The sequence below is a fragment of the Pleurodeles waltl genome, chromosome 1_1 (assembly GCF_031143425.1).
Source record: "Pleurodeles waltl isolate 20211129_DDA chromosome 1_1, aPleWal1.hap1.20221129, whole genome shotgun sequence".
Classification (NCBI taxonomy): domain Eukaryota; kingdom Metazoa; phylum Chordata; class Amphibia; order Caudata; family Salamandridae; genus Pleurodeles; species Pleurodeles waltl.
Genome location: NC_090436.1, coordinates 941,105,189 through 941,119,740, shown reverse-complemented (window position 1 = coordinate 941,119,740; position 14,552 = coordinate 941,105,189). Strand labels below are relative to the sequence as shown.

The 14,552-nt window shown below is 42.8% G+C and overlaps 1 protein-coding gene across 2 annotated transcripts in view; it reads left to right on the top strand.

The window, feature by feature from the left end:
• LOC138289403 (sulfotransferase 6B1-like) overlaps positions 1-14,552 on the top strand; it is a 114,614-nt gene that overhangs the window by 82,642 nt on the left and 17,420 nt on the right. The window contains exon 6 of one of the 2 annotated variants that reach the window (XM_069230170.1): positions 13,581-13,737. The exons of the other annotated variant lie outside the window; for it this stretch is intronic. Within the exon in view, the coding sequence (XP_069086271.1) occupies positions 13,581-13,737 (157 nt within the window). The remainder of the gene's footprint in view (positions 1-13,580; positions 13,738-14,552) is intronic. 2 annotated transcript variants of the gene reach the window in all.

Here is a 14,552-nt window from a genome sequence, read left to right as displayed (position 1 = left end):
TCCTGAAAAGGGTTCTTTCAGTAGGAGGAAATGAATAATTAATGATTCTGCTGCATATGATGTTAAAATAGAGAGCATCTTGAGATTACTTGGAGGAGCCAGGGCTCTGCTAAACACTGTTCAAATTGCCACCTCAGCGTGAAATCGTGACTGAAACGCAGGACCACAAAGTTAAACTGGTGCCAGTTTCTAAGCCAGTGGAGCGTCCCGTTGCCAAGGGACAGGACACACCCACCAGCTTCTCTTCGCCTACAAGAGAGGTGCGTTTCCCGCGGGATGCGCTCTCTCCTACACTTCCCTCGCCAGTGGAGCGTCCCGTTGCCAAGGGACAGGACACACCCACCAGCTTCACTTCGCCTACAAGAGAGGCGTGTTTCCCGCGGGACGCACGCGGGTCGCGCACGGGCGTGTGCCCGGGCGAAGACCGGGCCAAGACGGGCCCGTCTTCGCCTGTCATCGCCCGATCAAGGCCGGGACGGGACTAGTCCCTTAAAGGAAGCCTCCAAGTAAGGTTTTTACTTTCTTTGCTGCCATTTTTGTTATTTTAGAACTATGGGGAAAAGGAAAGCTGTTGGCCCGCCGGCACCATTGGACGATATCAAAAAACAGAAAAAGCGACCTAGGAAATTAACCAACAAGATTGCTCAAGGTGAACCGAAATCACTTGATGAGATAGATCTACTATTTGAGGAGGTGGAGGCTATACTTAATCGTGAATTAGGTACTCGCGGTATCTTGCCCCCGAAGAAGCCTTCACTCCAACCTAAAAAGATCCAGGAGTTTTTTAACGAGAAGAGGAAAGTTCGAACAGTTGACTCTGGGGAACTAATTGATAGTGCAGGGAAGTTGCCCATTGTTAATGCCACTACTCCCTTAACTCAACAGAGTATTGTGGCTTGTAGTAGTACCTCTAATCCTTTACATACCCAGGGGATTTCGCATGTAGAGGAAATAGAATGTATACCCCTACCATTGAGCCCTGAGAAAAGGTTGGTCCCTAACATACCATGTAAAAATCGCTTTGAGCTTTTGACTGAGGAAAGTGATCTGATTGAGTCCCATGACCTCTACATGGCTGATACAGCTATTGAGGCTGCCATTTCCCCTCCTTTTATTGTTATGTGCTTTGAACCACCTGCTAGTGTAGTTAGCTTGCCTTTAATTCTTCATAGAGTAGATGAAGTCAGGAAGTTAGTACTGCAGCTAACTAAATTTCTCCAGGGGAATATGGCTCAACAAATGAGATGTAAATGCCAAAAGCAAGAGGCAGTAGGGGCAGGTGGAATTTTGGCAGCCAAATTAGTTTCATCTAATATTAATGTATGCGAGGGGCCAACTTACCATGCCCAGAGAACTGGCTCTTATAGGAGTGCCGCAGGGGATAATTTATTTCCTCATATTACCTATTCTAAAAGTAAATACCCTGGGTGCAATAGCATTCCCCTCGGTGGAGCTATGGCAATGGATGGTGTTGACACTGCTGGTAGTCTCCTTGCCCCACTGAATTGTCACTCTACTACGAGGCATAATCTTACCAATATTCCAAATAATAAGGGCAGCCCTTCTCCCATTACTAATAGGTTGCCTGTCAATCCTCCGACTAAGGATCCAGCCTGCATTATTTCTTCTCAAGGAATTAATAGTGCTCTAGATGTGCCTTCAATTAGGATTGGTCTTAGGCACAGAGCCAATACTCTTTTTTTAACTAATGTTCCAAAGTTGTCATCCAGGTCTGTTGAGGATCATGAGTCTAGGCTTAATAAGGTTATTCACTGGCTACGTCATCGACAGGAATGCCTCTCAGTTATACGTTCGGATATTCTAAAAACTGAAAGATGGAGCCCCTCTGGGTTAAATTTCGATGTAATTTCGATTGTGTTTTTGGACAAATTTTTGGCAGACCAACTCATTGACTTTGTTGCACGTACGTTTCAGTACAAGGGGCTAAAAGGAGGAGGCATTATGCTAGTTTCTAATCTAACTGATTCAAAACAGGTCCCTGTGCCTGGTTCCACTGCCCATGTTAATAGGAGAGGCTCTAGGGAGGAAGGCAAATTTATGCACCATGGTCCTGTATGACCGTCTTCCGCCCAGAAAGCTCTTAATAAGGACAATTTAGAGGAATCTACAATAGATAATTTTGACAAGACCATCGCTAATGAGTCGAACTATAAGGATGCTCCACCCTCAACCTATGAGACTGAAATGGACACTAATGGTTTATCCATCATGACTTGGAATCTTGCTGGCCTTGCTAGGAAACTGGACGATATGGATTGGGTTGCTTACATAAAGTCTCAAGATGTGTGTCTTTTCCAAGAAACCTGGGTTGAGGGCCAAATTAGTAAATTAGTATGGATGGGTTTCTTTCTTTTAATATCCCTGCACAGCCATCTGAGAAAGCAACCGGTCGCGCAAAAGGGGGACTTTTAATTCTCTTAAATTTAAAACTTCAATGTGATTATAAGGTTTTAAAATTTGACTGTCCCAACTTGATGGGTTTACAAAAAAAATTCCAACAGAATTTTACCATAACTTTTATTAATGTTTATGCCCGATCTGTTTCACGTGGATCAGAATCACATATTTTAACTTTACTTTCTGACTTTTTAGATACTATACAAACTAACTCCTATTTAATTATTGCCAGGGATGTAAATTGTACTTTCGAACCCTCTGCGTTTCTTAGTGATTTGACTGTGGAGGAGGACGAATTATGGGGGATTGCACAATTGAATGGTGATAGCCCTTGCCTACGCTCTCGTGTTGCAGCACAGCTTGCTACATTATGTTTAAAGTTTGGCCTAAGGGCTTGTAATGGCCGAACTCCTTCTGATCTAAATTTTGCACCTACATTTCAACGAGGTTCCTTGACCAGTGTTATTGACTATTTTTTGGTGGATGTGCATCTTTGGGCGTTGCTGCTAGATATGAGGGTAGATTCCAGGTGCGAGAGCGATCATTTCCCCCTGTTGCTTACCCTTTCAGGGAATATCTTTGGTAGAACCTCGAACACGCAACCAACAATGGTCCCTCCATCTATTTTGAATAATGCTTATACAAAGGTGAGGTGGCCCAAAGTTAGGTCGAACCCCTATTTGTTACGTGAGATTTACCAAATGTTTTTAGATAATTTGTCAGCCTATGAAGATCTCGATTCTGAGGTCATCCCACTTCTTGGTATTCACGAAGATATGATGGTCAAACTTCAAAGGATTTTTTACAAAAAGGTGGCTACGGCAAGCCTGCGACGCGGGGTTGCGACTAACAGTAGATGGCTTAATGATTTGTGTATGAGGGCCAAGTCCGGCCTAAAAAAGGCTATTAAGGTCAGGACCCCGGGGGCGATTAAACAAGCAAGATGTATGTTTAAAAAGACAATTCTACAATCAAAGAAATCTTGGGAAGATTCTGTTTGGCAGGAGTTGTTGGATGCTACAAAAGCAAATAATAATACGCTTTTTGGGGAATTGCTGACTAAACATGAGAGAGGGGATAGGTCTAATCTAAGGAACCATATTCAACCCAGAAGTTGGGTGGAGCACTTTTCTCTTCTTTATAAGGGAACTACCTCCACTGGGGTTTTTAACTGTGATAACGTGGGATTAGACCCCCATATTTTATTAAATGCTAACCTTGCCATTTCTTCACCTGATGGGAGTCTATATGACCCTGAGAGTCAAATTTGTTTCTCTTTAGAAGGCAGATGCTATCAACTCCTTGAAGTCAGGTAAAGCCCCAGGTCCTGATAAAATCCCAGGCGATCTTGATAAATCAGAGCTATCCATATGGACCTGGTATATCAACCTACTGTCAAATAAAATCACAAAAGGATGACAGATCCCTGAGACGTGGAAGGGAGCAGAAATTATCCCCATCTATAAAAAGGGTAATACAAATCTCCCAACCAACTACAGACCGGTCAGTTTAATTGACAATTTTCCAAAAATCTTTGCCAAACAGCTGCTAGTTAGATTATCGAGCTGGGTTACGGAACAGCAGATCCTTTCACTGCTTCAAGCAGGGTTCCGGCCTAGAAATAGTACGGTTGACCAGGCCTTTAGACTGGCGGTGCTACATTGGAAATATGTAGTTTTGGCAAAGCAAACTTTATATGTTGCTTTTGTTGATTTGCGCTCTGCTTTTGATTTGGTCCCAAGAGAAAAGCTTTGGGGAGTGTTATACAAAATAGGGACACCAGCTAATATTATTCATCTATTGAAACGCATGCATGAAGGCACATATGCGCAAGTAAGATGGGGCAATCAAGGTAAATTGACTAACAAAATTCCCATTAAAAGAGGTGTCCGTCAGGGCTGTGTGCTTGCACCACTTCTGTTTTCTCTATTTATTAATGAGGTGGTCCAAGATCTAATGGCATGTCAGAATGATGCTCCTACTCTAGTCAATCAGAAAATCCCTATTCTCCTTTTTGCGGATGATTCCCTATTGATTTCGAAAACCCCTATGGGTTTACAAATTCTCGTGCACAGATTTAATTCATTCTGTTGGAATTTTGGTCTAGAGTTGAACTTGAAGAGAACGAAATTGATGGTGCTTTGCTCTGGCCTCCGGAAGAAATGTACTATTAGGTTAGATGGTGTTATTTTGGACCAGGTTAGCTCCATTGATTATCTGGGTGTGAGGCTCACAGATTCACTCCTCTGGGAGGAACAAGTCGGCAAGAGTGCAGGGCTTTTGCAACATCGGGCAGCATCCATATTGCGCCTTTATAGGAGTACGATTGCTAAAGTTGTGTCCCCAGCAGTAAAGATTTATGTGGCTAAGGCACAGGGTGCTGCTGCCTATGGCGCAGAGATTTGGGTTATGTCAGATAGTAGCAGAATAACCAAAATTGAGAATAGCTTTGCACGGGCTTTATGCGCTTGCCTCATTAGCACCCCATTAATTCCCGTATTTCTAGATCTAGGGTTAAAATGAATGGCTGACCTAATTATCTTACCCCCTTTGTTGTATTGGGTGAGGTTATGGATAGTCCCCGAATTAGCCGTATATAAGTCTTCTCTTTTAGAATTGTTAAAATGTCCTAATTCCATCTCCATCCCATGGATCAAACACGTATTCAGTTGGTTTTGTACGTTGGGATTGAGAGACTTTTGGGAGAATCCCCATCAACTTGTGAAGTCCCATGTAAAAGTATTGAAGGGAGCTTACTGGTCCTATACACGCAATAACTACATTTCCCACAAATCTAATGGTCGTTTAACTAATTTGTTTATTGATTTTAAATGGTACCCAGAGTTCGAACCATATTTAGATTTAATACCTGACCTATTAGGTAAAAGCTTGTATGCTAGATTTCGATTTGGAAGATTACCTTTGACGGCCTTGACGAGCAGATGGGGATCCAATTCAAGTTCTGATATTTGCCCTGTGTGTGGCAATGCCTCTGAAACAGTTTATGCTTTTTTTGTCCTGTTTACTCAATCCCAAGGTTTAAATGGATCTGCAAAATTTGTCGGGAATTGAAGTTAAGAAAATGTGTTTTAGCTTTGAGAATTTTAAAAAGCCATAATTTGAATGTGATAATTTTTGCTGTAAGCAAGTTTTTAGTAGCGGCATGGCGTATACGTAATTTTTATTTACAATTATTTTAACTGTTTAAGTTGGGCAAACAGGGATTTTACTCCCTTTTAAATTTGGTTATGATATCATTTATGATGTTTATTTATTCTGTATTGTATTGTATTGCTTTGATGGTCAGCTGGTCGAATAAAGCTTATGTGAATGAAGAATGAAGTCACCAGGGGGGGAGTGTGAGGAAATTATGGTAGTGTAGAAGGAAGGGAGAAGAGAGTCAGTAGAGAGGTAGGATGAAAAAGGCCTGTCACTCGCTTGGGAAAGAGGGGCAGAGATGGAGAAGAGTCACTGAAGAGAGGATGGAGGGTTAAGGAGCAAGTCATTGGAGAGACGGAGAGAAGAGACAGCAGGGAGAGGGAGGGTGTCTGTGTCAAGAGAATGCAAGAGTGTTGGAGAGCAGGTCACTGTAAAGACAAAGGAAGCAGAATGATGAGGATGGGAATCACTGTGAATTGAGGTGAGAAGAAGGCATGGGAGGGTTTTCATTGGCTAGAGGGAAGATACAGGAGGGTGAGGAAAGGGAGTTATGTTTCCCTTCTGATCCTTGTATAGGCAGCTACTCACATATACAGTCAGACACACAGAGGGATCAATTCACAACTTGCTCTTTTTACTACCTTTAATAGTACTACAATAGTATTACTCATGTACTACAAAAAAGCTTTTCACAGACCTACCCATGGAGACCTTTGCCTCTGCCGCTCCTATTTTTTTCGATGCAGAGCTCCTGTTGCAGAGGTTTCCACATGTGTGTATACGTGTTAATTGTAAATGTGGGAGGAACCTGGGAGAGTTGCTGGAAAATGGGAATACTTAGTATGAAATAGGAGGGGACTAGGGGAATTAAGGTGGGGCTTAGTGAGGGTTCTAAGGATAATGATGTTGAAGCATGATGACGTGACTTGATTAATCTAGGTGGCAAGGGTAAGCACGTCATCGAACACCACACCCAGCTTTTTTGCTACTTTGACTAAAACTGGAAAGTTACCAAACTTGTTATGCCACCATGAAGAGGACTGGATGAAAGGCCCTGTACCAAAAAGGAGAGCTTTGTTCTTTTCAGCATAAGCTAAGGCAATTATTTTTCATTCAAACCCTAGTTCTCGCATACAGTTCTGAAAATTGGGAGCTTCGTCTTGTACATTCTCAGAAGTGGATACTATTATTTGTGTGTCATTAACATGTGACATGGCAGAGAGGTCAAACAATCTAATCAGATGAACAAGAGGCAATGTATAGAGATTAAATAGTGTAGGGTTTAAAGCCGTCCCCTGCGGTACTGCACATGGCAAAGAAAAAGGTTTAGAAATGAAATTGTTGATGGCAACAGTTTGGGACCTGTCAGTCAAAAGGGAGCTGAACAATTCAACAGTCTTGTCCCTGACCCCTGTCTGTGCTAAGTGGGTCACAAGCATGGAATGGCGATGGTATCAAAAGCTCCGAAAGATCCAACAAAATTAGGGCAGCCACACCACTGCCTTCGATGATCATTCTAATGTATTCTCAGGCAGTATTCAAGGCAGATTCCGATAAATTGAAGTAACTGTATTGTAAACAGCTGTAAGGTGTTTTGAGATGATGTCGGGTACAAGTTGAAGAATTCTAGGGGGAAAGGATATGAGAGGTTCCCAGATTTCTTAGTAAGAATAAGATCCTGCACTTGCTGTTCTGTAAGGTGGGCAAATTTCTCCCAAATGTCTGCGTCTGCAATTGGTACGCCATTGTTTTCTACTTCAAAGGGAAGTTAAGCAATATTGTGATCTTGTGTAGATTAACAACAGATAAACACAGTCAATGTTAAAAATAAATATTATTTTCTCAATCAGTATATTTGTAGAGCACTACTTGTCTCCCGTGAGGGTATCCAGGCGCTTGCAGAGTCTAGTTGATTAGCCGAATAGCCAAGTCTCCAGGGACTTTCGGAATTCTGGATGAGATGGGTGAGGTCGGTTGATGAACGAGTAGCTAATTCCATGTGTTCGCTGCTAGGTAGGAGAAGGAGCGACCTCCACATCTGCTGTGTCGGATGTGGGGGTGAGGGTTAGAGAAACAGACCCAGAGCAGAGGTGTCTGGTGGACTAATGAAAGTTCAAGCGGTGGTTCAAGTAGGTGGGTTCGCGGTTGTGTAGGGCCTTGTATGCATGGGTCAGGAGTTTGAACGGGTATCTTTTCTGTAGAGGGTGTCAGTGGAGCTCTCTGAGGTAGTGGGCGATGTGGGTTTGTCTATGGAGATCCACGATGAGTCTGGTTGCAGCGTTCTTAATGGTCTATAGTCATTGAAGGAGGCGAGCTGCGATCACTGCGTAGAGAGCATTGCTATAGACCATTTGGCTGGAGATGAGAGCCTGGGTGATAGTGCGTATGGAGCTTTGGGGTAACCATTTAAATATCATTTGAAGCATGTAAAAGATGGAGAAGTAGGAGGAAGAGACAGAGTTGTCATGGTTAGCTTGTTGTCCAGAATGATGCCTAGGTTCCTAGTGTAGTCAGTGTGGGTAGGAGTATGTCAGAGTTCTGAGGGCCACCAGGATGCATTCTAGGGGGAGATTTTGTTTCCGAAAATCAGTACCTCTGTCTTGTTAATGTTGAGCTTCAGGCACTTGTCATTCAACCAGTTGGTGGCATCTGTCATATAGTTGTGGAAGTTGGTCTTGGGTTGGTGATGTCCTTGGAAGGGGGAAGGAAGAGTTGTGTGTCGTCAGCACAAAACATGACTTTGAGTCTGTGGGTTTTGGTGTTGCTGGCCAGAGGTGTCATACAAGTGTTAAAGAGGATGGGGCTGGGCAATGATCCTTGGGGTACTCCACCAATGATTTCCTTGGGTTCAGAGGTGAAGGGAGGAAACTGGACTTTTTGCATTCTTCCTTGGAGGCAAGTGGAGATCCATTTGAGAACGGCTCCTTGGATGTCTATGTTGTGAAGCCTTTATGATGAGTGTGTAGTGGGAGATGGTATCACAGGCTGTTGAGAGGTCTAGGAGGATCAGAGCCGCTGTCTCTACTCGGTCAAGTGGGAAAACCTGGCCAGCAGCTGTGTCACTAGATCAGAATGGAGAAACCAGGAACTGGAGGCAATAGGCAAATGGCAGACTAGGGCCATATTTATACTCTGTTTGCGCCGGAATTGCATAATTTTTTTTAAAGCAAATCCGGCACAAACTTAACTCCATATTTATATTTTGATGCTAGACATGTCTAGCACCAAAATATTGGAGATAAAGTCATTTTTTGCCTGAAGAAAACTAACTTGCATCAATGAGATGCAAGGTAGGCGTTCCCTGGCAAAAAATGACTCAAAGGCCCTAGTGCCTTATTTATTGTCCCATGCAAAAATCATGCATGGGAGGAGGAGGGCCTTAAGTAGTGGTGCTAAGCCTGCTTAGCACCATTATTTAACGCCTGGGTATGGGAAGGCATTAGGGGTCCTGTGGGCCTTTTTTCATGGTTATAGACCATGGAAACAGCCTACAGGTGCCCTTTCCTGTCCCCAGGGACATCCCCACCCACCCGCACCCACACCTGGAGGACACCTAAGGATGGAAGACCCATCCCAGGTTAGTCCAGGTAAGTATTTTTATTTTTTTTGCAAAGTGCCATGGGAGGCCTAACATGGGCCCCCCTACATGGCACTGTGCCCAAAGGCCATGCCCCCGGGTATGGCCATTGGGCTGGGGGGCATGACTTCTGTCTTTACTTAGACAGGAGTCATGTACATTGGGGTTGTGCGTGGAAATATTGATGCTAATCTGGTTAGAGTAATTTTTTTTACTCTAACCTGACTAGCGCCATTCTTTCACGCACAACCTCCAATTTTCCCTACGCCTTCCCCTCCCGGTTAGCATCAATAATGTTGACACTAACTGGGCCTAACCCCGGCTAGCATCATAGCTTAAATATAACGCTCGGCTGGCGTCCAGGAATGGTGGTAGCCGGCGGTATACTTTTTGATGCAAACCTGCGCGAACGCAGGTTTGCGTCAAAAAGTATAAATTAGGGCCTAGGTGTCCACGTGCCTTCGGATTATTAAATAATTAATTGATATCACACTGGAAGATTTCTTGAGAGTAGATGTGGCCTAACAGCCAGAGCTGCACACTTTGGAGTTGAGCAAGCAGTTTTGGGTTAATATTTATCTGAGAAAATTACTTATGGGTCAATGTATTTATATCAGAGGACAACCCGTTGTGCCACCAGGAGAACAGAGCAGGGCACTCCATTCCCCTGGCGGAAGGACCACCTGCCAACTTTATAAATGACCACCAAGTTGGTACATTTATTTTGCATTGGTAGGAACCTCCATCATTGTGGTTCCTGTCAATGTATACCATTGTTTGGTGCAGGGTTGAGTCAGCATGATGGGACTCTGCACCAAACATTTATTTTAAAGAAAAATCTGAAATGTGATATTCTTTTTGAAAATAAAAAACATATTGCTCTCCTTGCCATAGGAGTCATCTCCCATGGCGGGTGGAGCATTTTTCACATTTTACTGTCCCTCACCACCAGGGTTTGCCTGGCAGTGACAAACAGTAAAAAAAAATGGTTACATGCCTACCTTTCTAAATTGGACAGGTGGACATGTACCCATTTCTCCAAAAGCCCTTACTCTGTTGGGCTGTCAGAGAGGTTTGGCTGTGGCAGTGACAGAGTAGTCACAAATGTAGCCAAACCGAAGGTCTGCCTGCATCTACATATGGCTGGTGGACCTTCATATTGGTGGTGTGAAATCTCTGTTGCCAACATATAATCCTGCCCCTTAATCTCTCTGTGCCTAAAAGAAAAGTAATCTGAATATGGTTCTCCGCTAAAGCGGTTTAATGCCCTTGCGCCAAGTTTGTGCTATGTAAAAGGGCAAAACATAAACAATATACCAAATTTCAAAGTTGCATACCTTGTGCGTAGAACGTATCTAGAAGAGAAGTTTTTCTAGGTGATGCATTTGTCTTTGTAATACACTTGTCCACATACAACTTTTCAGTACTATCAATGTAATTAATTTACAATTGGACAAAGGACTGGTGTTGGAAATGACCTCTTTGCAGGGTCACTCCCAAACTTTTTGCCTTCCTCCTCTTCTTTTTCTGACCTCATTTTTGCTTGTTTTATGACTTTTTGCATTTTACCACTGCTAACAAGTGTAAAGTGCATATGCTCTCTCCCTTAAACATGGTAACATTGGCTCATACACAAATGGCATATTTAATTTACTTACAAGTCCCTGGTAAAGTGCACTAAATGTGCCTAGGGCCTGTAAATTAAATGCTGCTAGTGGGCCTGCAGAACTGGTTGTGCCACCCACATAAGTAGTTGCTAAACCATGTCTCAGGCCTGCCATTGCAGGGCACGGGTGTGCAGTTTCATTTAATTTGCATTTAAAAGTACTTGCCAAGCCTTAAACTCCCCCTTTTCTACATATAAGTCACCCCTAAGGTAGGTCCTAGGTAACCCATAGGGCAGGGTGCTATGTAGTTAAAAGGCAGGACATGTACATATGTGGTTTATGTGTCCTGGTAGTGGGAAACTCCTAAAATGGTTTTCCAGGACATTAGGGCTACGCTCATATACTGTTTGAGTGGTAGATTTTGATCAGAAAGGGGTAGCCAGGTCATATTTAGTATGGTCAGAATGGTAACACATAATCCTGCTTGTGGTGAGGTTGGATTTTATATTACTATTTTGGAAATGCCACTTTTAGAAAGTGAGCATTTCTCTGCACTTAAATTCCATCTGTGCCTTACAGCCTGTCTCCAAACCACGTCTGGGCTGGTTGACAGCTCCATTGTCCATTTCACCAAGACAACCACAAACCGAGGATACTCAGTCACACCTGCAGTCATCTGCATACTGAATGGGCCTTCCTGGGCTGGAAGGGTGGAGGGCCTGACACTTACATTTCAAAGGTTAGTGGTCTGCCCTCAACAATGGACTGCCAAACCCACTTCTGGGACCCTGGCAGACAGACCTGTACTGAAAGGGGACCTTGTGCACTTCAAAACCACTCTTTGAAGTCTCCCCCATTTCAAAGGCATTTTGGGGTATATAAACTGGGCCCCTGACCCTACGAAGCCAGACACTGCTGGACCTGAACCTGCAACCTGTCAAGAGGAACTGCCTGGCTGCCCAAACGACTCATCTGGACTGCTTTGCTGTAAACGACTGCTGCCCTGCTGCTGCCCTGCTGTTGCCCTGCTGCCTTGCTGGCCTCTTAGAAGTGCTCACCAAGGGCTTGGATTGAGCTTGCCTCCTGTTTTCTGAAGTCTCAGGGCCCAAAAGACTTCATCTCTTCAAGGAAACTTCTTGTGCATAGAAAATCGATGCACAGCCTGCCAGAAATGACACCCAGCTTGCCTTGTGACGAGAAAATTGCCGCACAGCCTAACCGGAATGACACAGTCTGACTTCCCGAGTGAAGATTCAACGTAGCGCCTGCGTTGTGACTGGATATTCGACACACAGCCCTACTGGATCGATGCACAGCCAAGCTGGAACAACGCAGCCCGACTTTCTGGGTGAAGTATCGACGCAGTGCCTGCCATGCAACTGAAAATTCAATGCATTCCCTATCGGATTGACAAAACACCTGTGAGTTCGTCCCACATGACCAGGATTTTCCCCGCATCATCCCTGGACATCAAAAGATCCCTGCATCACAGTGATGAACCAAGACTGCATGCCGGAAATTGCAAAGCCCCTTGCAGCGTGGAAAGAAACAACGCATCGTCTGTGCTGCGCCGGAAATTCCGACGCACACCCTATTTTTTCCACGCATCTCCTCCTCTGCGGTCTCCGTGCATGTTATTTTTTACGCAAACCAGGTACTTTGTGCAAACAAGAGACAACTGCTGATTTCTAAGATTTAAGACTCTTTTTAATTTTGCAAAGTGATATCTCAACTTGTGCTTATTGAATCTTTATTGTTTTGATCTTAATTTAACCAGAAAAATATCCTATATTTTTCTAAACTTGTGTGGTGTATTTTTTTGGTGTTTTCACCATGTTACTGAATGATTTATTGCACAAATACTTTACACATTGCCTTCTAAATTAAGCCTGACTGTTCAGTGCCAAGCTACCAGAGGCTGGGCACAGGATAATTTGGATTGTGTGTGACTTGCTCTGACTAGGTTTTGATCCCTGTTTGGACAAAGGTGAATACCTCTGCCAACTAGATACCCCATTTCTAACAACGGATTATTTCAGAATGTTCACCACCAGCCATAATGCAATACAGCCTGCACAAGAATTAACCTAATGATTATGAAAACACCTTTGTTAAAGTAAACTCTTAAAAAATGAATTTTACACAGGAAAAATTGGATTTGTTGGATGTATTCTCTCCTGAAGGTATATAAATGGATCCCATCTTTGTATTAACTGTTTTTTATTGTCTCTAAGACTGGGTTCCTCCTGTGAGAAGCCCAAATGTGTCCATAGGATTCCTAATCCATATGTGAACCTAATTTGGCAGTACAGCTCTCATACCTGTCTCTTAAAGAATGTGTGTGCAGCTGCGTCTTGCGTTCCACCCACTACTGCTCACCAACCGAACACTCCCAACATGACATGACACCACTAACATCAACTGCGCTCTCATATACACATCACAGAGAAAGCACATGCCCTCTCCTCCTAATGTGTGGACTTTCTTAACCATGGGAAAAATACAGTCACCTAATCCGAACTAATCTGGACGAAATCATATACAACATATTGCTAATAAAACATTCACTGAACATTGATTCCACATATGTGTCCACCTCATGGCAACTTTATTTTCAAGTATGTTCCTGTTCATGACATGAATGCCACAACTAATCCACTACCCCAAATTAATTCGCAGTTACACTTCTTTAGCAGACGGTTGTAAAATGGAATATTTAATGAGAAAAAAGCATACGTATTGTTTGGAATTTTTTTCTACCCTGCCTTATTGACTTTGTGAATCAAAAAATAATATGTACCGTGTCTTCCTACTTTTAGAACCTTGCTGGAGGAGTCCAGAAAATAGCTGAATTCTTTGGTCTTTCCCTAACTGAAGAACAAATCCGGCTTATTGCAGAAAGAGCCACATTTGATAGGATGAAGGAAAGGTCCCTAGAAACACATGGTGGCTTCGGCCAAATTCTTTTCAGAAAAGGTAATTGCACATGCTTTGGGGGGAGACTGGAAGAACTATCAAGCTAGAAAACATTGTGTTCCGGGGACAGATAGCACAATCCTGTGAGAAAACATGCTGTTTCGGTTTAGTTCACTTCCACAGTTTAAAACAATGCGGAAAAGCACATACTTACGATTGTCTCTAAAATGCACTGCATTGGTTAATAGTCATTATCCATAAACACATTCTTGATATTCACTATGCACATCTTTAGTTGCCACTATATTTTTAAAAATATAGAGAACACTGGATTCGTCAAATTTCATCCATACTTAAAATATTCTGTGACATTACGAAAAACCACAAACATTATTTCCATCAGCGTGCAAATGTAAAATTTGTATAAGTTCCCCATTTCCTATAAATATGAGAGGAGATCAGTTATAGTGACATCTTCAGCATTCTCTTAAATTTGAAATTCTTTATTACATTTCTTTTATCAAATTATACATACCTTTCTACAGAAATGTAAATTGAACTTTGCTACGGGAAATTATTATATAATTACTTATGCAAGGGTGTGCCTGATGTTTCTCATACCGTAATTTAACAATATTGTTTGAGTGTCTTGACTGTAGTGCTCACAAATTATTGTCTCATCAAAATATTACAAATGCATCTGATTGAAATAATACCCTTGCTAACGCACTTGCAAATCACTGAGGACAAATGAAGTGCGTTTGGCCTAACATTGACATAAAAGTTCCTAGTTCCAGGATAACTCAGTATTTAGTGCCTAGTTTTACAGTATACTCTTGATATCTTGGTAACATAATGCTATTGGATTCAGTTTC